Raw genomic sequence first — 27,999 nt, forward strand, 5'->3', positions numbered from 1 at the left:
GAATCAATTAAAAAACAACACGACAATTTACGCAGATAATTTAAATATTCTAACATTACCGGTTCACCGAAATATACGTAAATCGATAAAAAACTTCGTCAAGTTTCATTTTTATAACATTTTTACGATTCACATGAACACATCTTGTGTTGAAACCTTGAAATCTTTTGAGAAAGTAAGACAGAAAAAAGTCGAAAGGATAGAATATATTAGGTACATAAAATAATTTAACAAGCAAAAAGACGCACATAATATACATAGGCGAAAATAAGTTTAAATCATCACATGTTGGACATAGAGAATTATTGAGAAAAACATCACAATATTATATATATCACAATATGGTACCTAGGTACATGTTTACGTTTTCATTTCCATAAGAAGTAAGAACCATCCTCGTATTTCAAGGAATAGATTCCGCAGACAGAATTTTTATTAAGGAATTTTTTACACCTTGGGTTACATTATTGCATTTTTTGTAAGGATCTCTAATTTTTTTGAAAATGCAATATAGCCTATGTTACTCAGTGAAGATGCAGCTTTCTAATGGTGAAAGAATTTTTGAAATCGGTCCAGTAGTTTATGCGTGAAAACCATACATACATAATTACAAACCTTTCCTCTTTATAATATTAGTATAGATTAAGAAAAAAAATGTAAAGCCGCCAAAAGAACATCTCACTATTTCCTAAGCACAGAATAAGCTTAAAATAATACCAAACTATTATGTATAACATTGAAAAACGATTTAGAAATCCAGTTACTATTTGGCATTGACAGCATGTCCTTTCAAAGGAAATTAATGGAAAATCTTTCCTTATTGACTTTAATAAGAATTAATTAAATAAAACATTGACTTATTCAACTACATTTCTAAGAAATAAAAATAAAAATTTATTCAATCATCGAACAAACATGTCACATTTTGACTCCAAATAATAGAATAATAAGTATTTTCTGTGCATGATTTGCCCGCATTGCTCTGCCCCTGTTGGTTTTAGCGTGATGATATATAGCCTATAGCCTTCCTCGATAAATGGGCTATCTAACACCGAAATAATTTTTCAAATCGGACCAGTAGTTCCTGAGATTAGCGCGTTCAAACAAACTTGTTTTCTATAAGTAAAGATAATATAGCATTGATTATTATTATATGTACCTATTTATAAACTAGGTATATTAAAATAAGGTTTATATGTCTACGTCACTTCCATACATATTTATTTTATTCAAATTATATTTTCCGCAATAATACGTGTTTTACTAGTTAGTTAAATTAAATAAAAAAAAACTACATAATAAAGAATTGTCATTCATAAAATATGTTGATTATTTGAATAATTAATGTACAACATATTAATTTTTTTAAATTATAATTACATAGGTAGATGAAGACTTTTCAGAAAAGAAAAAATAGCAAAGCTAAGTATCGTATTGAATATATTTTAGTATATGTATTACCATCGTAAAAAAAACATCTTTTAATAATTCATTTAATTTGTGTATACAACATTAATTATCAGATTTTTTATTTAATGTCGCATTTAAAAGTAACAACTAGGATTTATTATTATAAAGGAAATATTAAAATTAAATTTAAAATATTGACACATTAATTTATTTAATAATTTATCTAACTATAGTTTAAAAACCACAGAAAACATTAAAAACCAATAAAGGAGCATTTAAAATATGAACAAGTCATTACGTAATGTGAAATATTATTTTTACCGCACATACAAATTGTTTACACAACAATAATCTAAAAAATCCATAAAAACTTATTTAAAAAAACAACCTGTCAAATATATTATTATAGATTAAAAAGCGTATCCTAAAAAAAGAACGATAAAAATGTAGGCGCCAAAAGTTCGAAAAAAAAGGCGCGAACAATTTTTTTTATTGACAAAGGAAAATTTTCGAACTTTTTTTTTCTTAATTCTTGTCGAAGGAAATTTTATCGATAAAAAAAGTGAATGCTCACAAAATTCCTCAGATAATAACAACTTACCGATAAATTATTTCACTGTAACACACAACCAACGTACGTGCTTTCGACACGATCCGCTTGCACTAACTAAAGATAAATCGAAGTGAGATTATGTTGTTGATAGCTGTGTGACGCTGGCTGTACGCATGTTTAGTGTAAATAAGTTAGGCTTACCACAAAACAATTTTAAAGTTTAAACCAGGGATCTGTCACTTTCATACTTGTCTATGTGAAATCGTCCTCACTGGGATCGGGAGTTACCATTTGAAAAAAGAAGAAGAAGAAGAAATACGACAAAACCAGATTAAAGAGAACCCGCGCTTAAAGATAAACCCTGTTTAAAGTTTTTTGGGGTAAGATAGATGGGGGTTTAAAAATAATAGACAAAATCAAAGGTCAATTAAAATCGGGATGCGTGTCAAATAAAAATCGTAAAAGTGTGAAAATTAGAGATAACTTCGTGATTTTTACATCGAGTCAATTTTAATATTTTATGTTTTTGATCAAACAGAATCCTTGAAAATATCATCTTATATAATAGTTTGATATATTTTATTTTTTAGATTTGATATTAAATATTACACGTATCATCTAATAGATGATTGGTAATTTGGCTTTATATCCACCCATAACAGGCTTTTATAAGCTTCACCTTAGGATTTAAAAATATCTAATTATTGACGATTTCAAAGTTATAATTAGATCGGGATTAACTGCGTATAAAATATTGATTTCTTTTATTTTCAATACGTTATAGCTTCATCTGTGGGTTTGTATATAATCGCCTCTTTTTAACTCGATTTTGACCCACTTTAAACGGACAGATTTAATTCAAACTTGTATCCACAATAAAAATACGTTAAACCAAAATTTATGTTAAATACTTCCTTACAATAATAAATACGAAAGTTTGTTTGTTTGTTTATCATTCACGTCACTACAAAGCCATTTTAAAACATGATTTTATGTCTGAAGATAGTTAGGAGGCTTGATAGGTACAATGGCTACCTTTTACCGCGCTGAAACATTCCCATGGAAATTTCCTTACGCGGGCAGAAATCTAGCAAAAATTAATAAATATATATATTTGGAATTGATATTTAATAAAACCTTCCTTTCATTCATCATTGATATAATTTCAATGATAGACTGATTCATTTTGATCCAATTAGCATTTTCCTTCAAGCATTAATACTCAATGTCAAATACAATACTATTTGGTGAATCAACTTATACAATTACTAGCGGTCCGCCCCGGCTTCGCCCGTGGTACATATTTCGCAATAAAAAGTAGCCTATGTCCTTTCTCGGGTATCAAAATATCTCCATACCAAATTTCATGCAAATTGGTTCAGTAGTTTAGGCGTGATTGAGTAACAGACAGACAGACAGAGTTACTTTCGCATTTATAATATTAAGTATGGATTTTTAAGTATAAGACAAAGGACAATCGTTATAACTAGAATGTGCAGCAATTGAATATTTTTAACGGATTTTAAACCCCGCAGATTCACCCGCGTGGCTTCACTTCTGTTGGTCTTAGCGTAACGATATAATATGTAAGTATAGCCTACTGCCTTCCTCGATAAATGGGCTATCTAACAACGAAATAATTTTTCTAATCGGACCAGTAGTTCCTGAGAATAGCGCATTCAAACAAACAAACTCTTCAGCTTTATAATATTATCTTATATATAAAAATGAATCGCAAAATGTGTTGGTAAGCGCATAACTCGAGAACGGCTGAACCGATTTCGATAATTCTTTTTTTATTATATTCCTTGAAGTACGAGGATGGTTTTTATGTAGAGAAAACGTAAATATGTACCACGGGCGAAGCCGGGGCGAACCGCTAGTATTAGTATAGATTAGTATAGATTATCCCGATGTTTCGACTTTACATAGAGCGGTGGTAAATGTTAAAAATACGACTATTCAAAAGCGCTTTTAAAAGAAGTCTAATTGAATAAATTAATTTTTGAGTTTTAATTTGAGCGAGGAAAAGATTTTTAAATCTATAAAGCTGAAAAATTGAAGCTAATCTCAAGTACCACGGGTCCGATATGAAAAATTATTTCACTGTTAGAAAGCCCATTTATCGAGGAACGCTATCTAGGCTATATACATGGGCGTAGCCACGGTGGGGCAGGGTGGGGCGCTTGCCCCACCCTGGCTGTGACCTGGAAGGTACCTAACCAAATTTAAAAAACTTAATTATCTAGGTACCGACTACAAAACTTAATATCCGCTAAAAAATTCTCACTCGAAAGTTGTCAGTCGACACAAAAAGCTTGCGCTTCTATGTTGCATGATTTAAACCACCTTTGGTGACAGAAAAAGTAGTGTAGTACCACAGTATTACCATTATTTCCTACAGTAGTGCGACGAATGTACTTGTGCAGAGAAACGGAGGGGAACTGGCGGGGGTCGGGCGACGCGGGCCGCGTAAAGCAAACACGCTTAGTTCGCTTTACCTAGCGCGAAAGGATGACGCAGTCGTATTTTTTGTGTAATAATTTTATTATACATAGGTACTTACATATTCTATTATGGCGCGCACAAACTGTTCGGTTTACGGATGTAAATCTACATTGAAATCCCAGAAGGAAACAATATTTCAGAAAGATTGTATTAATTGTATCTGTTGAATTAAAATCAAAGCTATGTATATGTTGTCCTCATTATTTTCTAATCAGATTGTACATCCCAATGCGAATGCATTACTTAGTTAAATGTTACAATATACAATTAAGAACATCCAAAAATAAAGTGTCCACGTAAATAATATTAATTAGCAGTGCAATATCTGTAATTATATATTTATGAACAAATAATTACATCAGATTTAATAATCGCAATTATTTTGAATGTACATATGAATAAAGATTTCATCATAATATTAATAATCACAATTGTTTTATTTCCTATTTGTTGCAACCCTAGCGTATTTTCGTGTGGCAGCGTAAGTACCTACGCTGGCGGCGGCATCGCGCGACATCAAAGGCGATTCCTTACTGTAGGAAATAATGGTAATACTGTGGTAGTACTGTTACCCCATTAAATAGAGCTGTTTTTATTTAGCCAAATTCGCACTAAATTTCCCATCCAATTTCACTTTTGTTTTAGGTTAAGGGTCACTTACTGACCATAAAAGCACAAAAAGCTGACAGATCCAGGTGGAGCTTCGCTCGCAATCTTAAATAAAAGTTTTTGGCCGATATCTCGGAAACTATTCACTTTAAGGCAAAAAATATTGGATTTTTTTGAAGATAGTAAAATTGTACATCTTTTATACGTTGTAAACTCTTTTGTAAAACTTTCCGTTTACGATTTATGGCCTATTTAATGAGCCGGTTAATCGTTTTTGGCAAGTAACTCTTTAAATATTGGATTAATCAATGAAATGCATTATGCATATATCCACTTTTTAAGATTACTTTATTTGAAACTTTCTTTCTAATGCTTTTTGAGTTATTTAACGTTTAATGTTGGATTACCGGGCGAAAAATAGAAAATTTCAAGGTATGTTTCGTATATATTTCGTACAACTAAATAATATTGAGTAGTTATTTTATATTCGGGTGCAAGAATAAAATAAGAGGAAATGAAAGGAAAATATATATTAAAAAATTGTATTAAAAAAATTTCTATAAGTAAAAAAAAAAATCAAAAATCCTCTTTCATTAGAAATTTCTTCTTCGTTTTCATTACATCCGTAAAAAAACTTTTGGCCTGCCACGTCACCCGCCGAGCGGCGGCATTTCTACATTGAACGTACAACAACTAAAAAAATATGGGCACTAGAATAAATTTCAAACAAAAGTTGTAAAAACTACATACATGCATTTTATTGATTAATCCAATATTTTACGAGTTATTAACCAAAAACGATAAACCGGTTCATTAAATAGTCCATAAACCGTAAGCAGTAAGTTTTACAAAAAAGTTTACAGAATATAAAAGATGCGAAATTTGACTTTCTACAAAAAAGTCTATGTAACTTTTGCCCTAAGTGGATAGTTTTCGAGATATCGGTCAAAAACTATAAGATTGCGAGCAAAGCTTCACCTGGATCTATCAGAATCGAAAAAAATACTTAAACAACAAAATTACGTCAAAAATTTTTTGCTAAATTTTTCCCGAAAATCCATGTTTTTTTCTCTAGCTTCGCGCAGCCGATATATACCGCTTCGCTAATATGAGCATTTTGTCTATGAAAACATAATATTAAACGATAGCTCACGTGCTGGTGGCAAAGTTGGGCGGGTTGCTTGTTATGGGTCTACAGTGTACACATAGAGTTTTAAGAATTCATCTATTTGAAAAAAATTGGTTGTCTGTAAAGTCGGTTTACTGACGATAGTTGAACGTGACAACGTCCGATTGTGCTTCTTTGTCGCTCGTTCCGCGCTCTCGCTTCCACTTCAAGCCTTACATGGAACGCCTCAGAGCGAGGTAACGCCGCATGAGTCATGTTTTTTCGTGCGTGCAGCCAGCTCTATCGAATTATAAGACGTTGTCACGTCAAAAAAATGCGTCTGGAATTTTATAAGTATTTTTTACGAACTCAGCGTATGCAAAACTATAACCTCCTTTGAGCTTAGTATACCAACAGTGGAACACCCTGGATATATTTCCATGGTTAAAAGCAATGTCTTATAGCACAGATAAAGGAAACATTGCAAAAACATACATTTTAGAATTACAACATAATAAAAAGTAGGTTTGTTCGGAGCCCTCGGCCTCGGTGCGCAACTCCGACTCGCACTTGGCCGGTTTTTTTTGCCCCACCCTGTGCCCATGGCTAGCTACGCCCATGGCTATATATCATCACGGTAAGAATTGCATCAGAGCAAGGCAGGTGAAACCATGAGGCACAGTTAGTTCATAATACTCGCGTGAAATTAAATATGTACAAGGAAATACCTAAAATATGTGGTAATAAGTTAAAAGGTAACTGACTCATACATAAAATTTCAACGCGCTGTACGTCAAACTATATATACGAAAAACTTGAAATTTTTCACCATGCAATTTATTTAATTTTTCCCCTTGTAGGGGTAATTAATTTATATAGAAAAATGTCCATATTTAAAGTATAATCCACTAATGGTCCGCCCCGGCTTCGCCCGTGGTACATGTTTACGTTTTCTCTCCATAAGAACCATCCTCGTACTTCAAGCCGAGGATGTATACGTACTTCAGGAATATTATAAAAATAGAATAAACGAAATCGGTTCAGCCGTTCTCGAGTTTTGCGCGGCTTACCAACATAATATTATTTATGTAGGTATTCATTTTTATTGTATAGGATTGTTTTACGCGAAAGAGTCACATCACCCACACAAAATTTGTAATATTATGATAGTAGAAAATTCACTCAAACAGACCTCAGCATTATTAACTACTAGCTTTCCGCCCGCGGCTTCGCCCGCGCTTTCAAAGAAAAACCCGCATAGTTCCCGTTCCCGTGGAATTTCCGGGATAAAAGTTACAACCTATCCTATGCGTTAATCCAAGTTACCCTCTATGTGTCAAATTTCATGAAAATCGGTTCTGCAGTTTTTGCGTGAAGAAGTTTACGTAAGTATATAATATTGTTACGTAAACGAATTCTTTTGTCCTTACTATCCTAAGTATATAATATTGTTAGGATAGTAAGGACAAAAGCATTCGAGGAATTGCTTGAAAACAAAAATCAATGACGACTATAAAAAATATGCAGATTGCCCTGAGATATGAATTATATTAGATAATCGCAAAACTGCGTCAAGGCTTGTGCAAACATGAATAATTTATAATATTAATTATAATTTACTATTAGAATATATTCAACTAATATTAATATTACGTAGTAGCTGCGCCCCCCGGTTTTACCCGCATTGCTCCGTTCCTGTTGGTCTTAGCGTGATGATATATAGCCCTCCTCGATAAATGGGCTATCTAACACGGAGAGAATTTTTCAAATCGGACAAGTAGTTCCTGAGATAAGCGCATTCAAACAAACAAACAAACTCTTCAGCTTTATAATATTCCTAGGATTCCGCCTGAGGCTTCGCCCGCGTTTTCAAAGGAAAACCCGCCTATATCCCGTTCCCGAAGAGGAACTATGCGGGTTTTTCTTTGAAAATGCGGGCGAAGCCGCGAGCTGAAAGCTAGTCTGTCATAAAAGTAAAGGAGAGTTGCTATTTAAAAATTATTGTATAGGATAATTATTAATGTAATACGTACCTATTTTTTAGATTTCTATCACAGTAAGACAAGTAAAATCAATTTGGTCTTCGTAGATACATAATATAATATAGAAAGCAATAATTATTGCAAGGTATTTTCACCCATCCAAATTAGTACCGCACCAACCGTTGCTTAACCTCGGATTATTTTTCAAATTGTCAAAAAAAAGACAAAATATAGAATTGTGATTTGTGGTATTTTGCTGTTTTTTAATGATTTGTCATTTATCTTTATAAGAATAAAAAAATATTGACTTTTCCTTATTTTGGAAATGATAAATTTTAATTTTATTGTAATGAGTGTTCCTTTTCCTGATTGTTAACAAATAAATTAAACTTAAATGTCAATTTGAAATTAAAAAAACAAAGGTTTTTTTAATTTTTTTCCTACATCTAAGTATTACATTGTACATATTTTTCGTAAATATATTTGATACAGTTCTAACATTTGTGATGTTTTATCACGGACTGATAGATCATGGTTTCGCTTCAAATTTATGATAAACTAGTCCGCCCCGGCTTCTCCCGTGGTACATGTTTACGTTTTCTCTTCATAAGAACCATCCTCGTACATCAAGGTATAATATAAAAAATACGTGTGGCATTCGAGGACTGCCGCGGTAAAGCTATTGCATTATAGCATCGCTGTGCCGGTTGGAGTGGGGGGTGTTAGGTTTTTTCGTTACGGAATTTTAACATTCGGTTGCCGCGCTCAAAGTCTGTGATAAAAGCTAAGCAATAGCTTAAAAAATAAAAATCAAAATCGATTCAGCCGTTCTCGAGTTTAGCGCTTACCAACTCATTTAGCGATTCATTTTTATTATAATAAAGAGATGATATTTTAATCCAGTCAATTATTCATATTTTCATCACAACGCCATAATAAGTGTTAACAAAATTTACCTGCCAAGAAATTTTTCCTTTGACGCACGAATCCCATATCATCATGTAAATAATTGATCGAACGTTAAAAAGGTGTATAAATTATATTTTAATAATTCAATAAAGATTCTTTTAAATACTTCCTCAAGTTAAGCAAACGAGTGGACCGCATCATATTATTATGTTTACCTATTATACTCGGTGAGGTTTGAAAACACAGGTCAAGTATTGGATAAGTACATAAACACTTAAAAGTTTCCGCAGGTATTACAATAAGAAAAAAATATAAATTACCTACTGTCCCGCGCGGTTTCACCCACGGACGAACCCGCGTGCGAAATCTTGTGTTTCTATAGCTCATGTGTTATTCTGATATATAATCTACTAGCTTTCCGCCTGCGGCTTCGCCCGCTTTGTCTAAAACCTAATAAATTATTCAGTAAAACCTTCCTCTTGAATCAATCTATCTATTAAAAAAAACGTTGCGTATAGTTTTAAAGATTTAAGCATACAAAGGGACAGAGAAAGCGACTTTGTTTTATACTATGTAGTGATATTATTGGAAATTTTCATAGGAATCCGTTTAGTAGTTTTTTCGTGAAAGAGTAACAAACATCCATACTTAAAAAATTTCGCGTTTAAAATATCACAAGTAGGATTTGTAGTTTGAACATAATATTCAATACATCTAAGAATCGGTCGCAAATTATTTTGCACGCCTCATAAGCGAAGCGTTGAGGTGGGTACTACTGTCACTTCGCGCAAAACATCTGATTTTTCAAACTTAAAATGTCTTTATGTATCATACATTGCACTTGTAAGATAATACATACACACACATATTAAGAAAAAACACTATTTTTAACATTCATGATATTTTTGATGTCATTTTTGTTATTTAAACTAGTTAAAAAACAGTTTAAAAAAGTTCTGTCTTGGACGTCCGTGTGTCTGTATGTGCGGAGGATTTTCTTGTTAACACGATAGCGACCGAAATACTTTACTAATCGAGTCTTTTTTTTTTCTCTTACGCTTGAGTATGCTCAGGAATAGAACCCTTTCATTTTTCAGGGTCTGATTCGATGTGGTTTAATTGTTATTAAATAAACAAAAATAATAATTAATAAATAATTATTAAAAAAAAAATTATGAGGCGTGCACTTTTGGATTTTCCAAATTATTGTATATTATGTTGGTAAAAGTTAAAACTGTTATGACGATTCAAAAGTGCGTCTAGAAGAAGTCTAATTGAATAAATAAATGTTTGAGTTTATATCCCTTAGTGATACCTATGGGTGTCCTGATGATTATAGTAGTTTTGGTTTGATGAAGTGATTTGGGCTATCCTAATAATATAATAATTAATGCGAAAGTTTGTATACCTATATGTTTGTTTGATCAATAACAGAACGAACTTAAGGGTGCGTATAAAGCAAAATTACCAATCTTCTATTAGATGATACGTGTAATATTCAAGACCAAATCTAAAAAATAAAATATATATCAAACTAGATGATATGTTCAACGATTCTGTTCAATCAAAAACATAAAATATTAAAATTGACTCGATAAAAAAAAATCACCAAGTTAGCTCTAATTTTCACACTTTTACGTTTTCTACTTGACATGGTAATGCTTATTATGATTTTTTTTTCATAAACAATTATATTAAAACATTTGCAAGATATTTGTCAGAGCATTTTGTGTAATTACTTTTAGTTTTGGTTTTATCTGCGATAAACCACTTTTGGCGCTCTTTTTTTCTCGAGATAAAACGTTTGGTTTTGTCACGATAAAATGGTTTATCGCAGATAAAACCAAAACTAAAAGTAATTACACAAAATGCTCTGACAAATATCTTGCAAATGTTTTAATATAATTGTTTATGAAAAAAAAATCATAATAAGTATTACCATGTCAAGTAGAAAACGTAAAAGTGTGAAAATTAGAGCTAACTTGGTGATTTTTTTTTATCGAGTAAATTTTAATATTTTATGTTTTTGATTAAACAGAATCGTTGAACATATCATCTAGTTTGATATATATTTTATTTTTTAGATTTGGTCTTGAATATTACACGTATCATCTAATAGAAGATTGGTAATTTTGCTTTATACGCACCCTTAACACAAAAATATTTAAATCTAACTTCGCCTGCAACTTCGCTCGCGTGGTTAAAGGAAAAAGCTTCTGAACCGATTTTCATGAAATTAGGGACACACATAGAGGGTAACTTGGATTAACACATAGGATAGGTTTTATCCCGAAAATACGACGGGAACGGGAACTATGCGGGTTTTCCTTTGAACATGCGAAAAGCATATTTCAATTTTTTTTGTGTTTTTCGTTTTGTTATATTTTATCAATTACTAGCGGTCCGCCCCGGCTTCGCCCGTGGTACATATTTACGTTTTCTCTACATAAGAACCATCCTCGTACTTCAAGGAATTTAATAAAAAACATTATCGAAATCGGTTCACGCGTGATGGACCAAGGAAAACGGGTTTCATTTTTATTTATATGTATAGATTTATATTATATTTTAATTATCATTGCACGTCTTAATGTGAACTTAATGTAGGTAATTTCCTAAATTTATTAAACGACTTCAGATAATGATTAAAATGTAATTGTTTTCATTCAGTCATTATTAATTAGGTAAATGACTTTTTACAACTCTCGAAGGAAATTTAAAATGTGATAAATATATAAATTTAACAATTATTGCAACATTTAGGTAGAATGTAATTTATTGTTTTAGATTGTTATAATTTGGTAGTTTTAAAGATTTGATAATGAACCATGATAATGAAGTGAAACAAATTAAAAAAAAAACACGTGTAAGAAGTGAATCTTCTTTGGTAAGATTCAAAGCTTATTCAGACACCAAAATCATCCCGTGTACGCACTATGCGGGTAGCCGCATTACGGCTAGCCGCGCGGTTGACCGCAGGATGCGGTTGCGAATGCGGCCAGCCGGATCGCGGGCAGCCGCATTCGCAACCGCAACGTGCGGTTGAAGAACCGTTGCGATTTGCGGTCAGGTCGATCCATTTCAAAGATGGAAATGGAAGAAGTTGCAGCTATTTACTACATTTACACACGTTACGTAAAGAAGAAAAGCAAAGAAAGAAGTACTGGGTGCATCCTTATTTGCAAACACGAGATGAGAGCAAGCATTTTGCAACCACGTGCACACACTCACTCAATGGCGGGCGGGCGACCTTGAAATTTTACTCTCAACGCGCCTAAAGAAGTTTCACTTTCAATAAAAATCTTATAATTATTGAGATTTGTAAATCTTTTTTTAGTCAAAAAAACATCGCCTGCAAGAAAAAATTAACAAGTACAAAGTTCAACAAACGTATACTAGAACTAGCTGCTCCGCGCGGTTTCACCCCCGTGACTCCACTCCTGTAGGTCGTAGCGTGATGATATATAGCCTATAGCTTTCCTCGATAAATGAGCTATCTAACACCGAAAGAATTTTTCAAATTGGACCAGTAGTTCCAGAGATTAGCGCGTTCAAACAAACAAACAAACTCTTCAGCTTTATATTATTACTAGCTTTCCGCCCGCGGCTTCGCCCGCGCAGTCAAAGAAACACCCGCATAGTTCCCGTTCCCGTGGGATTTCCGGGATAAAACCTATCCTATGTCCCAGGGTAAAAAGTAGCCTATGTCCTTTCTCGGGTATCAAAATATCTCTATACCAAATTTCATGCAAATTGGTTCAGTAGTTTAGGCGTGATTGAGTAACAGACAGACAGACAGTTACTTTCGCATTTATAATATTAGTATGGACAAGAAATAATTAACAAGTACATAGTTCAACAAACGTATACTAGAACTAGCTGCTCCGCGCGGTTTCACCCCCGTGACTTCACTCCTGTAGGTCGTAGCGTGATGATATATAGCCTATAGCTTTCCTCGATAAATGAGCTATCTAACACCGAAAGAATTTTTCAAATCGGACCAGTAGTTCCTGAGATTAGCGCGTTCAAACAAACAAACAAACTCTTCAGATTTATAATATTAGTATAGATTTTATTTATAGCGGTGGTTAATAAAAAAGTAATAAGTAATAAATAATAATAGTTATTAAGTGGTTATAAAGAAAGAATTATTAAAATAAATACTTACAAGATTGTAGATATAATATTATGAAGGTACGTTTTTTAAGTTACAATAAAAGTAACCATAATGTTTTAACTATAAAATCGGCTTCATCCGCCTTATTTTTAAACTAACTGTTGCCCGCAGCTTCGCCTACGTTATCAAAACAAAACATGGTACAAACTTTCATCCCCTATTTATTACAGAATTTATTAAAATCCGTTCTAAGCTTACGTCATCATAGTAGCTATCTGCATCACAAATTTCAGCACGATCGGTCCAGTAGTATTGACTGTCTTGATCGTCCAGATTTGTAGCATTTTACTTATAGATAATTTTAAATGTTAAAATACGAAACAAATTTCACCTCAAGAACATTAATTTATTGTGAGCTTGAAAAATAGAGTAGGTAAAAAATTGATTTATCAAAGATGAAATCAATTAAAAATTCCCACGCGGTTATAAAATCCATTCATAAGTTGTTAAATTAGTCCATTGAATGAGTCCCTCCAAAGGGGGCCTAGAGTGCGTGAGTTAGTAACGTAAGATGTTTCTTCGGAAACATGTCAAGAGTCCCTAGGTAATAAACATACTAAAACCCCGGGCCACTAGGAGGAGCCCCGGAGTGGGGGGAGGGGGGAAATGGGTCCATTTTTTCATTTTTCGCTTAAATCTCAAAAACGGTACATGTTAGAGAAAAACTTTCAAGGAAAAGTTGAAAGGCCATAAAATTATCTACAAGTTGTACCTAAATCATTTTTTCCTATATCCTACCGTTTCTGAGTTATACGCAGTAAAACATGATTTTGGCTCAAACAATTTCCACATCAATCGATCAAAAAATATTTCTTTCTTCCAAAAAACTCAAATGTGCAACTTGTGACCGGTACTGATAGATTGCTCTTAATTTGGTCTATAATTGGTAAAATAAACACATTCCTCCATGGAAGCCTTTAGGAGGAATCGATTGTCAAAATATCATATTAGGGTAGTTTGAGTTACTGAACTTGATCTTTTTATTTTTTTCTTCCAAAAAACTCAAAAGTGCAACTTGTGACAGGTACAGATAGATTGCTCATAATTAGGTCTATCATTGCTAAAAATACCAGATTCCACCACGGAGGCGTTTACGGGGAATTGAATTTTATCAGGGTAGTTACGATACATGAACTTTTTATTTTTTTTCTTCCAAAAAACTCAAAAGTGCAACTTGTGACTGGTACAGATAGATTGCTCATAATTAGGTCTATCATTGATAAAAATACCAGATTCCACCATGGAGGCGTTTACGGGGAATTTGAGTTTTATTAGGGTAGTTACGATACTTGAACTTTTTAACTAACTACCCTAATAAAATTCAATTCCCCGTAAACGCCTCCATGGTGGAATCTGGTATTTTTATCAATGATAGACCTAATTATGAGCAATCTATCTGTACCGGTCACAAGTTGCACTTTTGAGTTTTTTGGAAGAAAAAAAATAAAAAGTTCAAGTATCGTAACTACCCTAATAAAATTCAATTCCCCGTAAACGCCTCCGTGGTGGAATCTAGTATTTTTATCAATGATAGACCTAATTATGATCAATCTATCTGTACCGGTCACAAGTTGCACTTTTGAGTTTTTTGGAAGAAAAAAATAAAAAGATCAAGTTCAGTAACTCAAACTACCCTAATATAATATTTTTACAATCGATTCCTCCTAAAAGCTTCCATGGAGGAATGTGTTTATTTTACCAATTATAGACCAAATTAAGATCAATCTATCAGTACCGGTCACAAGTTGCACTTTTGAGTTTTTTGGAAGAAAAAAATAAAAAGATCAAGTTCAGTAACTCAAACTACCCTAATATAATATTTTGACAATCGATTCCTCCTAAAGGCTTCCATGGAGGAATGTGTTTATTTTACCAATCATAGACCTAATTAAGAGCAATCTATCAGTACCGGTCACAAGTTGCACTTTTGAGTTTTTTTGGAGAAAAAAAATAAAAAGTTCAAGTATCGTAACTACCCTAATAAAATTCAATTCCCCGTAAACGCCTCCGTGGTGGAATCTGGTATTTTTATCAATGATAGGCCCAATTATGAGCAATCTATCTGTACCGGTCACAAGTTGCACTTTTGAGTTTTTTGGAAGAAAAAAATAAAAAGATCAAGTTCAGTAACTCAAACTACCCTAATATAATATTTTGACAATCGATTCCTCCTAAAGGCTTCCATGGAGGAATGTGTTTATTTTACCAATTATAGACCAAATTAAGAGCAATCTATCAGTACCGGTCACAAGTTGCACATTTGAGTTTTTTGGAAGAAAGAAATATTTTTTGATCGATTGATGTGGTAATTGTTTGAGCCAAAATCATGTTTCACTGCGTATAACTCAGAAACGGTAGGATATAGGAAAAAATGATTTAGGTACAACTTGTAGATAATTTTATGGCCTTTCAACTTTTCCTTGAAAGTTTTTCTCTAACATGTACCGTTTTTGAGATTTAAGCGAAAAATGAAAAAATGGACCCATTTCCCCCCTCCCCCCACTCCGGGGCTCCTCCTAGTGGCCCGGGGTTTTAGTATGTTTATTATCTAGGGACTCTTGACATGTTTCCGAAGAAACATCTTACGTTACTAACTCACGCACTCTAGAACTTTTTATTCAATGGACTAAATTGTAATTTTTGTTATTATAAGAGCAAAAAGCAGTGGAAAATATGTACAAATTTGCATTTTTAAACTTCCTATAAAATATACTGTCATAAGAGTGCAATGAACATTTGTTATCTTTTTAAGTTAATAATCGATCATTAAAACATAATTCATACCTACTTTTATATATTTATTATTAATATTATAAATGCGAAAGTAACTCTGTCTGTCTGTCTGTTACTCAATCACGCCTTAACTACTGAACCAATTTGCATGAAATTTGGTATAGAGATATTTTGATACCCGAGAAAGGACATAGGATAGGTTTTATCCCGGAAATCCCACGGGAACGGGAACTATGCTGGTTTTTCTTTGACTGCGCGGGCGATGCCGCGGGTGGAAAGCTTGTGTGAAATAAATATTTAATAAAGAATAGCAAAAATTCGATCACGAGGCGGGACTCGAACCCGCATCCTTTCGCGCCAAACCGGGGCGGATGCCTGACCTCAGCCACTCGTGACCCGCTAGATATAAAACTGAAAGAATAGAATAAATTCGATCACTGGCGGGATCACGGGTGGTTGAGTTGCCATAAAACCAAAAATATCTAATTCAGATATGAAATAATTTTACATTTTTCGCTTTTTAATGTTAAACTTTATGTAGTCGTAAATTTTGAGGTTAAAAATAAAACACACAAACAGAAATGACCTTTATTATCATATTTTCATATTCATCACCACCATTTAAACTAACTAGGTAGGGATTACTTCATTTTCATTTCGACCTCGATTATTTTGAAGAAAAAAAGTGCGGATTCAAAGAAAAATGTGGATGTTTAACGCCAAATTACATTTCAATTTGACGTCAAAAATTTTGACAGCTAAAAAATAAAAATAAAACACAAACAAACAGAAATAAACTTTATTTTCATATTTACATAAAATCAAAAACTTGTTCTTATAATGTAACTTATTTTTAAACTGACTTTCTATTTTCCAGTAATCTATTGCCTACTTATTTAATACGATATAAAACTAAATTAACGACTTGACAAGGAAATTTTGAATACAGTTGAAATTCTTAAAAAAAATTGTATTCAAATGAACCTTTTAACAAAAATCATAAATAAATCGCGTTTAAAATCCGTTTAACAGTAAATAAATCGCATTTAGAACCCGTTAAACCGGTAATAAATCATAATTAAAATCTGTCAAACAGGTAATAAATCGCAATTAAAATCCGTCAAACGGGTAATAAATCGCACTTAAAACCCGTTAAACTGGTAATACATCGCATTTAAAACCCGTTAAACAGGCAATAAATCGCAATTAAAATCCGTTATTCAGGTAATAAATCGCAAAATTAAAATCCGTTAAACAGGTAATTAATCGCATTTAAATCCCGTTAAACACATAATAAATCGCGTTTAAATCCCGTTTTACTGGTAATAAATCCCGTTTAAACCCCGTTAACAGTGTATCGGTTTGTCTCGCGGTGCATCTCCTGCACGAGCTCCGCAAGCTCGTCCGCGCCGTACCCGAGCAACTGCCGCAGGTCGCACACGAACTTGTATACGAACCTGTATATTTATTTATTATTTTATTTAAATATATTATATAAAAAAAAATTCTTTATTGACATAATAATTAAACAGGTCAGAATAATGAATCCTTCGGCTCCCGAACTAGTTTAAAACTGTGTCTCAGGAGCCAGAGGCTTCTCATTCATAATATTATGTCTATAAACTAAACTAAACTAAAAGCTCTAAAATAACAAAATTAATGAAGAGGTAAGTAACGCTTACAATTTAACAATAAAACATAACATATTGAATTTTTAATTTTTATTACTAAGGGCCGATTTTTCAATGCTTGGATAAAACTTATCCGTCCAATAAAGTATTATGCCGGGTCTAGACTGGTGAAACGTAACATGCAATGTAACATGCAATGAAAGAATTCACCGTCCACATTGCTGCAATGTATCATGAAAGGTAACACACTTTGTAACAATTTGTCATAGTTTGGACGTTTTGCGCGCGCGAATTGTGCATTACACGCGCATGCTACGAGCATTACAAGCCGCGCGCGGAGCGATCCGAAATTTGTCGGTTTTTTTACGAACACAAAGGGGCAAGGAACACGACTACGGGAGGTTCGTAGTGAATGCGCGTTATGAGCGCGCTATGCGTCCACACCAGCAGCGAACATGCAATGAAAGGCAGAATGTTACATTGCATGTTACGTTTCACCAGTCTGGACCCGGCATTACACGATAATATTAAAATGTCACGTGAACTGTCAAATACGGGCAAAGAATACATTTTTGAAATGGTAGTTTAATACATTATTCGACGAATAAGTTTGATTGAAAAATCAGCCCTAAATATTTCGCTTTTTTGCCGTTTGGTTGCTTGGCAAAGGTCACTGCTTAGTGATAAGGCCGCCAATTGCACTACATCTTTCTAGTGCCATATTTCAATTTTATTGTTTGTTGTTATTTTATGATTATATTATAATAAAGTGTAATAAATGAATAATAAATAAGCAAATGGCTGTCTTATCGCTATACAGCGATTTCTTTCAAACAACCAAACGCAAGGAGAGAAATTAAACTATGTGAAAGGAGAATAATTATGGAAGAAAGAAAGTTTTCGACATCGCAGTTCAGTAAAATGATAATAACCATGAAAAAAAAATAATAAAATTTTTTAGTACTTATATTTTTAAATATAAAAAACTCGAATACGACGCGGGATTCGAACCCGCGTCTTTCTGCCTTACCGGGGCGACGTTACCAAAGAAAGTTTTTCAGTACCACAGTTCAGTAAATTAGAACACAATAAACATTGTTTGTACTTACTTATTTATATAAGGCACCGTTACAGGATATAATCCAAAAACATTTACATCAACTTACTAAATTAATTACAATATTAACTATTAAGATTACAACCCAATTAAAAAATGCTCAAAAATGATAGTTTTTTTGGACGGTTTTATACCTACGTTTTAGTTATTTTATTTTTTTTCGTATTTTAATAGTTTGTTTAAACTCACCTCTTAGCCGGCACTTTCGCGATCATATCCCCATCGTAGTAGTATCTGAGTGCCCGTGAAAGCTTCTCGTAGTTCATGGCGGGTTTGTGTTTACGCGCACCCCATAACCGAGCTACTCGCTCTGGTTCTAACAGCCGGAATTCACCCTCCGTACCTGTGGCATATCCCACTTATTATCCCATATCCAACTTATTATTCCATATCCCACTTAATTATCCCATATCCCAGGTTCTAATAGCCTGAATTCACCCTCTGTGCCTGGTGTAAAGCTTAATGTAGTGTATAGGTCGCGTCATGTAAAAAGAACGCTGACGGTTAAGCTGCGCATTGGCGATTTATTGGTCTATTTGGTGTTGTGAGGTGGTATAAGAATAACAAATATGTAGTTGCGAAGCCACGACTCGAGAGCCTACTTCAAAAATAAAATAAGCAACAAATAACTTTCGTGCTAAACTCGATACATACCAAAACACACCCCATCACTTTCATCCAGCGTTCTTTTTACATGACGAGTACTGTAGCTACCGCCGTATCTGCCGTATCAATTATATCATTTATGCCCCCGCGCCAAAGTGGCCCCCAATGTGCGTAAGCAAAAATTACTTACTAAAAACTTCCAAAATTTTTTTTTTTTTTTCAGAAATGACAAAAGTCAGAAAAGCAATTTTCTGGCCTCCTGTGTGTATATTTAATTTGAATTGTTTGTAAAAATTTTGGAATAAGTGACAGATAGATAATTATGATGAATAAATATTTCTTTTAATTTTATGCAAACATTTTTTTTTCTTTTGTGAGAAATCTTTACCCTTCCTAAGGGCCCCCAAACAAATTTTTATACGGGGCCCCGCCAAGGCACTCTACGCTACTGTGTAGTATATATGTGTATATTACAAGAGGGCCCAATATGTCCCATATCCCATACTCACCATCCCATCGTATCAAGTTATAATGCTGTGCACTTGTCAACAATTCCAATAAAAACTGCCACAATTGCACTTGCCCGTTGTTACCGGCGCGTGGAGTGTAGCGGGCTTCGTCTGAACCGACGAGCGGCTGGAATTCAATATAAATAAATATTTATTAATTTTATTGAAGTGAAACTTCTTTATCGGGGTTGGAAAAAAATTTAGTGTAACATTTTTTCGTTACGCGTGACATTTTTCCGTTACGCGCCATCTTTTTCATATCCCTACCACGCGTGATTCGACGTATTTCTGTAAAGTTGCATATAGTAAATTATTTTTTGAAAAATAAGGTCATAAAGAAGTTTCACTTCTTACGTGTGTACACTAGTACACACACACACATTTTTTTATTTATTTATTCCCAAACAATATCTAACAAAAATAATGACAATAACAAAAAAGAAATGTTATGGGACAACCCTTGATTTGATTTGAATTTGATATTTGAATTTGAAATTTGAATTTGGAGTTTGAAATTTGAATTTTGACATGTGACATTTGAAAGTTGAAATTTAAATTTTTAAATTTGACATTTGAAATTTAAATTTGAATGAATGAATGAAGAATTCTTTATTACACACAAAAATACAGGATTACAAAATAAGAGCGATACAAGTTAAAATATGTACAGAGGGCGGTCTTATCGCTGTAAGCGATATATCATACTTATGGTGATGATGCATTACATTTAGGTACATTTTCCTTTAAAATTGAATAAAATTTATAATAAATTTGAATTCGATGTTTAAAAAATAGTCACAAAAAACATTATTGTGAAAATAACTGAAAAATTAAGTATTTTAGCAGTTCGTATACACGGAAACAAATATTTTTAAGAACAAGATATTTCACAAAAATTAAAAGGCTCATTCTATTACAGAACATATAAAATGGCGTTGATAAATCGAAATGCATCTATAAAAAATGCAATCTCATCAATTTTAGTCCAGCATATACGGTTGTATACACATACCTGTTTATGCCTTTTCTTTATAGCTGAGTGGGGAAGTTCTAACGGGTCTCTTGAGGGAGGATCGTCTGTTTGAACCACGGCTGAAAAATATAATTACAATTATAATATACTAGCTGCTCCGCGCGGTTTTACCCCCGTGGCTCCACCCCTGTTGGTCTTAGCGTGATGATATATAGCCTATAGCCTTCCTCGATAAATGGGCTATCTAACACCGAAAGAATTTTTCAAATCGGACCAGTAGTTCCTGAGATTAGCGCGTTCAAACAAACAAACAAACTCTTCAGCTTTATAATATGTATTAGTATAGATATATTTAAAACGGTATTTTTACTAGCTTGTGCCCCGCGGTTTTACATGCAATGCTCCGCTCCTATTGGTCTTAGCGTGATGATATATATAGGCTATATTACGTTGATTAATATTCGTGCAAAATTTTACGTAAATCCATGCAATACTTTTTGAATTTAGCCCGGACATACACACGGACAAACAGACAAAAATTATAATAACTATATGTTTGGATTCAATTTCGATTGTAGATCACGCCCCAAGTATTCTTTTAAAAAAATCATCAATGTACAGTTTTGACTTTCCTACGATTTTGTTATATCACTACATAGTATAAAACAAAGTTGCTTTCTCTGTCCCTATGTATGCTTGAATCTATAAAACTACGCAACGGAATTTAATACTGTTTTTTTTTATAGATAGAGTGATTCAAGAGGATGTTAGTGAACTTAGCAGATCATTTTTAGCAGATCAAAAAAAAAATGTGAGTTCTTATCGCGTGCAGTTGAGTTCTACAGTTCCTGATACTTTTTAGAAATACTCGCTTAAAATGAAACACTAGAAAATTTATTTGTCATATTTCATCACACCGTAGCACCATGCCGTAGCATCACGCCGTAGCATCACGCCGTAGTATCATGCCGTAGCTTCATGCCGTAGCATCATGCCGTAGCATCATGCCGTAGCATCATGCCGTAGCATTACGCCGTAGCATTACGCCGTAGCATCACGCCGTAGCATAATGCCGTAGCATCACGCCGTAGCATCATGCCGTAGCATCATGCCGTAGCATCACGCCGTAGCATCATGCCGTAGCATCACACCGTAGCATCACGCCGTAGCATCACGCCGTAACACATGCCGTAGCATTACGCCGTAGCATCACGCCGTAGCATCACGCCGTAGCATCACAGCGTAGCATCACGCCGTAGCATCACGTCGTAGCATCACGTCGTAGCATCACGTCGTAGCATCACGTCTTAGCATCACGTTAAGCCGGGTCCAGGTCGGGTTTTTTCAAATGTCGTTTGTTAAGGTAAAAACGCCAGAACTATATCTAAAAAGTATCAGGAACTGTAGAACTCAACTGCACGCGATAAGAACTCACATTTTTTTTTGATCTGCTAAAAATGATCTGCTAAGTTCACTAACATTTCAAGAGGAAGGTTTTAGTATATAATTTATTAGGTTTTAGACAAAGCGGGCGAAGCCGCGGGCGGAAAGCTAGTAAATAATATATTGAGATTAACTTACCAATAAATTTACATTTTCTCAGCAGCTCAAAATGCGTCCAAAACAGATCTCCAGGATCAGATGGCACTTTTTCTCTGAAAGATAATTCAATAATATTGTAGATAATTTAATTTTTAATAAATTACTTTTTAAAACAACTTTAATCTTCTTCTTATATATAAAAATGAATCGCAAAATGTGTTGGTAAGCGCATAACTCGAGAACGGCTGAACCGATTTCGATAATTCTTTTTTTATTATATTCCTTGAAGTACGAGGATGGTTCTTATGTAGAGAAAACGTAAATATGTACCACGGGCGAAGCCGGGGCGGACCGCTAGTAACATATAAAAGAATGAGATAGCTAAAAAAACATTTTAAGGTAAGATTACCAATTATAATATTTATTAAGTATAGCAGATTCCATGTAGGATCGATAAAAATATTAAATAGCACTGAATTGAAGGTAGGATTACTAAAAATATTTAGTAGGACATTATTAGACGTAGGATTACTAAACATTTGCAAAAACATAATTTTTTGTACATTAATTAGATAAAAAAGAGCTTGTGTGCCGAGCACACGTGTCCGAAGTGAAACTTCTTTGGCTTTCCATAACACAAGCGAAAGCTTAGTATGGGATCAGATCGTGCCGTGTGTGAAAATTGTCCTGAAGATTTAAAGATACCAAAATCGTCGCCTTACTCCATGACGCGACCTTGAAATTTTACTCTTAAAGCGCCTAAAATTTCACTTAAAAAATACAAAAAGAAAGTAAGAAACTCACTTAAAATCGGAATGCGTTATATTACACAAATCATGGCCGCTAATATTCCAATCTGACAATTTGACCCCCGCGAGATTGAACTGACGGACCGCCCATTGAATCCACAGTTTTACGTGTTGTACTGACCTGAAAGTTTATTATAATTATTAATATAATATTTATTTGCTATGGAGTACATATTATATTATACTAGCTGTGCCCCGCGGTTTCACCCGCATTGCTCCGCTTCTGTGGGTCTTAGCGTGATGATATATAGCCTATAGCCTTCCTCGATAAACGGGCTATCTAACACCGAAATATTTTTTCAAATCAGACCAGTAATTCTTGAGATTAGCGCGTTCAAACAAACTAAGAAACTCTTCAGCTTTTTAATATTAGTATAGCTACAGCTTGAATATGAATCCATTGTGAGTTGAGAATAAAAAATTTTATATAAAAAACATGTTACGACATTATTTGTTTGTTTTGAAACTTAACTATATGATTTTTTTTTTATTTTTCACACACATCTGCAGTCTGCGGGTGTTCCGCTCACTTAATTTTTTTACAATATTTTTTTTAAAGAAGCATAAGAAATATAAAAAAAAACTCGCTACATCAATATATTATCCCGTATCTTCGCCTCAAGCTTCCATCAGAAAAACTCATCTTTTTTTTTAAAAGTATTTCTCAATGTGTAATTTTTTTAATCTCCAAAAACATCACATCAGGTCCATTTTTTCTCAAAAAATCACGTTTTTATATAATTTTTACACAAAAAATCCCAAAAAACTCACCACATAGAAGGATCGTCAGGTATCTTAGCCTTTGCGTGTTCGGATCTAAAGTGATCGTCCACTAACCACTTGACGGCCACCGCGTGGCGCGGCTCCGGGGGGGGAGATGGGGCGAGTGGGGGGGAGGCTTCTACCACTAAATATAATAATTACATAAGAAATAGTTGAAAAAAAATTGGTTGTTTGTAAAGTAGGTTTACCATCGAGATGTTTACGTGATAACGTCTTATTGGTGGCAGCGCTCGAGATGAGACGGGAGATCGGTCCGTCTCTCTCTCGTTATACCTGCGATCGCGCTCGTGAGGTTTTGGTGTGACACAAGTTTCTGAACATGTCACCCGACTAAAACGATTTTAAAAACGTTATCACGTTAAAACACAATAAATACGATCAAATTATTGTACAAAGCATTTATACATTCACTGTAATCTTTATCAAATAGCATCGTCACTTTAAAAACAACTGCCGAACCAGTCATTATATTATACTAGCGGTCCGCCCCGGCTTCGCCCGTGGTACATATTTACGTTTTCTCTACATAAAAACCATCCTCGTACTTCAAGGAATATAATAAAAAAAGAATTATCGAAATCGGTTCAGCCGTTCTCGAGTTATGCGCTTACCAACACATTTTGCGATTCATTTTTATATATAAAGATACCATTAACCATTGAGATATACATATGGAGACGACACCGCCTACATCACTTATGCTCCTTTTAATGGTTTTAAAGTGAAACGCATCAAATATGCCTTTGCGTTTGTTACGATATTGCACAAATAATACGGAAAAGTGCAAAGGAATAACTTTCATCGGTAAGTACCTAACTAGATAACAATTTTTAAAACTTAGTTAGAGCAAAAAAATCGCGCACAGATTTTGTTCGTGGTGTCTCCATACGTAGTAATATTATCTCAATGCCCTTAACAGACATTTACCACTACAACCATTCCTTGACCATCACCATTACTGCAAGATATTCATTATTTATTTTATGATTAAACGTAACTTTTCACGAACACGTATAATATGATACATTCAGCACCACTTTTACCAACCGTACCAAGCATGACCTTTTACCATCACTTCCATTAGATTCACATTCATTACCAGACTTTTACCATTAGCTCCCACTTTTAACATAATTTTTAAAACCAATCCAAACATCCACCATTAACAGACATCACTTATTTTATTATTAAACATTTATTGTACTACCACAATCTAACATACACCATCACTTACGACGTTCATCATTTTTTTACAATTATACATCCCCCTTTCCACTTTTACCACTATTTACCACTTTTACCACTATTTACCACTTTTACCACTTACCCTCATCACCAGCAGGCAGTTGCAGCAGTTCCTCATCAGGTTTCAAAACATCCATAATATTGATTTTCCTTTGAGACGGTTTTATTTGAATATTCACTTGAACTACCCCAGAACCACGAATGCATTGTTCCACAAGTGTTTTGTGGTTTTCTAACTGGAAATTAGTGAAATATAATTTAAAATCTAATATCTAATATATATTATAAAGGCGAAAGTTTGTATGGATGTATGGATGTATGGACGTATGGATGTATGGATGTTTGTTACTCTTTCACGTAAAAACTACTGAACCGATTACAATGAAATTTAGTACACATATAGAGGGTAACTTGGATTAACACATAGGATAGTTTTTATCCCGGAAATCCCACGGGAACGGGAACTATGCGGGTTTTCCTTTGCAAACGCGGGCGAAGCCGCGGGCGGAAATCTAGTACTCTATAGTTCGATAAACACATGAAATCATTGTATTGTTGCCGATCCTTAATAAGTGCACAAAGTTTGAATTAAATCTGTCCATAAACATACAAACATACAGGTAAAGCGAGAATAATAGGCGAGTTAATAAAACGTATTGTTTGAAAAAATCGCGTTTTAATTCAAAGAAAAGGGTTTGGGAAAATTATTTTCTTGGTTTTTCATTAAACAATTTATAATTCTATGATATCTCGTAATATAATTTCTAATTTCACATCTTTGCCATCGGGTTCCGTGGTGTAGTGGTTATCACATCTGCTTTACACGCAGAAGGCCGCCAGTTCGATCCTGGCCGGAATCATATCTTTTGATATTTTTTCCTTTTTTTTTGTAGCCATATATTTTAAAAATTGTTTTAATTTTACACAGTAGGTATAACCAATACGGAATTATAACTTTTTTTTTTGTAGCCATATATGTAGTTGAAAATTGTTTTAATTTTACACAGTATAACCGATACGTGATCATACCTTTTTTTCCTTTTTATCAAATTTAAAAATAAGCCATAAATATTTTTACATGATTATCAATCAATCAATCAATCAAATTTAATTTAAGCAATAAAACAAAACATCTATCAAACATGCTTTAAAAATTTAAATGAAATTATTTCGTCACCGATCCTTGATAAGTGTACAAAGTTTGCATTAAATCTGTCCGTTTGTCAAAATCGAGTCTAAAGGAGTCGGTTACATACAAACATACAGATAAAACTTACCAATTTAGCGTCTTGCAGCCAGAAATTATAATCTGATAGATCCGTATTTAATCGTTTTTCTAACATTGTCCGTAATTGTGATAATCTTGTTCTTATGTCCATTAATTGTACTATCACTTCTTCTGAAAATAATTTATTTATAGTATTATAAGGGTGAAGATTTTGTGTGTTTGAATATGGTAATCTCAGGAATTACTGGTATGAATTGAAAAAAATATTAATTGCTGACATTTAAATACCTATAGTAATTTTCTACTAGTAGACTAATTTTCAATTTTGTTTCAATGTATAGAATTTGCATCTTTAAAATATTAATTGGTACATTTAACAACTTTTCTTGATATTTTACTAAATTTACTTCAAAGTAGCCCCAAATTTAAAGTTATCCCAGTGGAGACAAATACAATAATTCAAAAATCACTAAAATCTATTCAGCCATTTATTTTCATTCATGTAACTAACACATCTTTTAGTTATATACATAACTAGCTGTGCCGCGCGGTTTCACCCGCACTGCTCCGCTCTGTTGGTCAAGCGTGATGATATATAGCCTATAGCTTTCCTCGATGAATGGGCTATCTAACAACAAAATATTTTTTTCAAATCAGACATGATATAGTACCTTCCTCAATAAATAGGCAATCTGACACCAAAAGGATTTTTCAAATTGGACGAAACGTTCCTGAGATTAGCGCGTTCAAACAAACAAACTCTTCAGCTTTATAATATTAGTATAGATATTATCTTACCGCTTGATTCCATAGTTTGCATGGCGTCTTCATCTTCAGGGGTGTCGGTGAACACAGCTAACGGAGCTTCCAGTATTTCTGTACCTGTCTGCATCAAACCTGGAAACATATTTTAATAAATTAGTTTATTGACATAGAAAATGTGATTTTCTACCATTTTTAGTAATTATAAACCAGTTAAAGTTTATAAATTTATAAAAAAAAATCAATCGCAACTTTTGTTTTTTATAACCTTGCCCCTTGGAGATGGAAAATATCCACGATATTAAAATTTTAAATTAGGAACTAGTTTTTTTTTTGGAAGCAATAAGCAATTTGAAATCATGTCAAAAAATAGGTTTAACTACATACTACATAGCCTCGCGTCGGGTCTAGAATGTATCAATGCTAATAATGTCTAGAATAGTCGGTAGTTACATATTATAGTACAACAGAAATAGTATACTATACCTAGATCGGATTCCGTGACGTATTGAGGAATTATTGATAAGGCGTCGTTGGATTCAACATTTTCAGCAGTATCCGAGTATCTATTTTCTATTGTTTCCATTTTAATGGATCTAACATTCAACAAATCACTTATGTCCGTCACCTCCATTTTGAACACAAGTAAGTGCTCACGTATATGTTAAGTAACGATAAGAACAGTATTTAAAAATAAGTTGAAGTGAAAATAAACTTTTTCCAATGTTTATTTGAAAAATTATAGGAAAAGGAAATTGATTGCCCACTTCCGCGTGCACTAGACGGGAAACCATGAAGGGAATGA

General features: G+C 33.6%; 2 protein-coding genes, 1 long non-coding RNA gene and 1 other non-coding gene across 6 annotated transcripts in view; 2 read left to right on the plus strand and 2 right to left on the minus strand.

Moving 5' to 3' along the window:
* The window catches only part of LOC149475321 (fatty acyl-CoA reductase wat-like), a 69,646-nt gene extending 67,498 nt beyond the window's left edge, over window positions 1-2,148 (minus strand). Inside the window, exon 1 of the mRNA XM_089713404.1 lies at window positions 2,012-2,148. The gene's annotated coding sequence lies outside the window, so the exon portion shown is untranslated. The remainder of the gene's footprint in view (window positions 1-2,011) is intronic.
* The window catches only part of LOC149475314 (uncharacterized), a 159,184-nt gene extending 138,642 nt beyond the window's left edge, over window positions 1-20,542 (plus strand). The window contains exon 2 of the long non-coding RNA XR_016318071.1: window positions 20,149-20,542. This is a non-coding gene — a long non-coding RNA (uncharacterized LOC149475314). The remainder of the gene's footprint in view (window positions 1-20,148) is intronic.
* Ets97D (DNA-binding protein Ets97D) lies at window positions 16,946-27,996 on the minus strand. 3 transcript variants are annotated; one of them, XM_089713446.1, is made up of 12 exons: window positions 27,681-27,996; window positions 27,231-27,329; window positions 26,482-26,603; window positions 25,287-25,440; window positions 23,948-24,083; window positions 23,172-23,297; window positions 22,407-22,480; window positions 20,865-20,944; window positions 19,853-19,979; window positions 18,927-19,080; window positions 17,310-17,446; window positions 16,949-17,146 (listed from the first exon to the last, which is right to left on the minus strand). In XM_089713446.1, the coding sequence occupies exons 1-11, from the start codon at window positions 27,826-27,828 to the stop codon at window positions 17,326-17,328; spliced, it is 1,341 nt and encodes a 446-aa protein (XP_089569572.1). In that variant the 5' UTR covers window positions 27,829-27,996; the 3' UTR covers window positions 16,949-17,146; window positions 17,310-17,325. The 3 variants fall into 3 exon arrangements, with proteins under 3 accessions (XP_089569573.1, XP_089569571.1, XP_089569572.1); XM_089713447.1 differs by having other exon boundaries at window positions 16,946-17,446; window positions 26,482-26,600; XM_089713445.1 differs by having other exon boundaries at window positions 16,948-17,446.
* On the plus strand, window positions 25,992-26,064 carry TRNAV-UAC (transfer RNA valine (anticodon UAC)). Its single transcript has one exon. It is a non-coding gene; the product is annotated as a tRNA-Val (tRNA).
* Window positions 27,997-27,999: the final 3 nt, after the last annotated feature.

This window comes from Colias philodice, chromosome 30 (assembly GCF_061535455.1).
Source record: "Colias philodice isolate Cphi_HAF_F1 chromosome 30, ilColPhil1 Martin Lab GWU primary, whole genome shotgun sequence".
In the NCBI taxonomy this organism is placed as follows: Eukaryota; Metazoa; Arthropoda; class Insecta; order Lepidoptera; family Pieridae; genus Colias; species Colias philodice.

Bases quoted from the DNA above. Each gene is read 5' to 3' on its own strand.
- Ets97D (XM_089713445.1), bottom strand. From the start codon at position 27,828: ATGGAGGTGACGGACATAAGTGATTTGTTGAATGTTAGATCCATTAAA. The intron at 25,441-26,481 runs GTAAGTTTTATC...ACTAATTTCCAG, and splicing joins GGCTGCAAGACGCTAAATTG to TTAGAAAACCACAAAACACT. The intron at 24,084-25,286 runs GTAAGTGGTAAA...TATTATATTTAG, and splicing joins ACTGCCTGCTGGTGATGAGG to TGGTAGAAGCCTCCCCCCCA.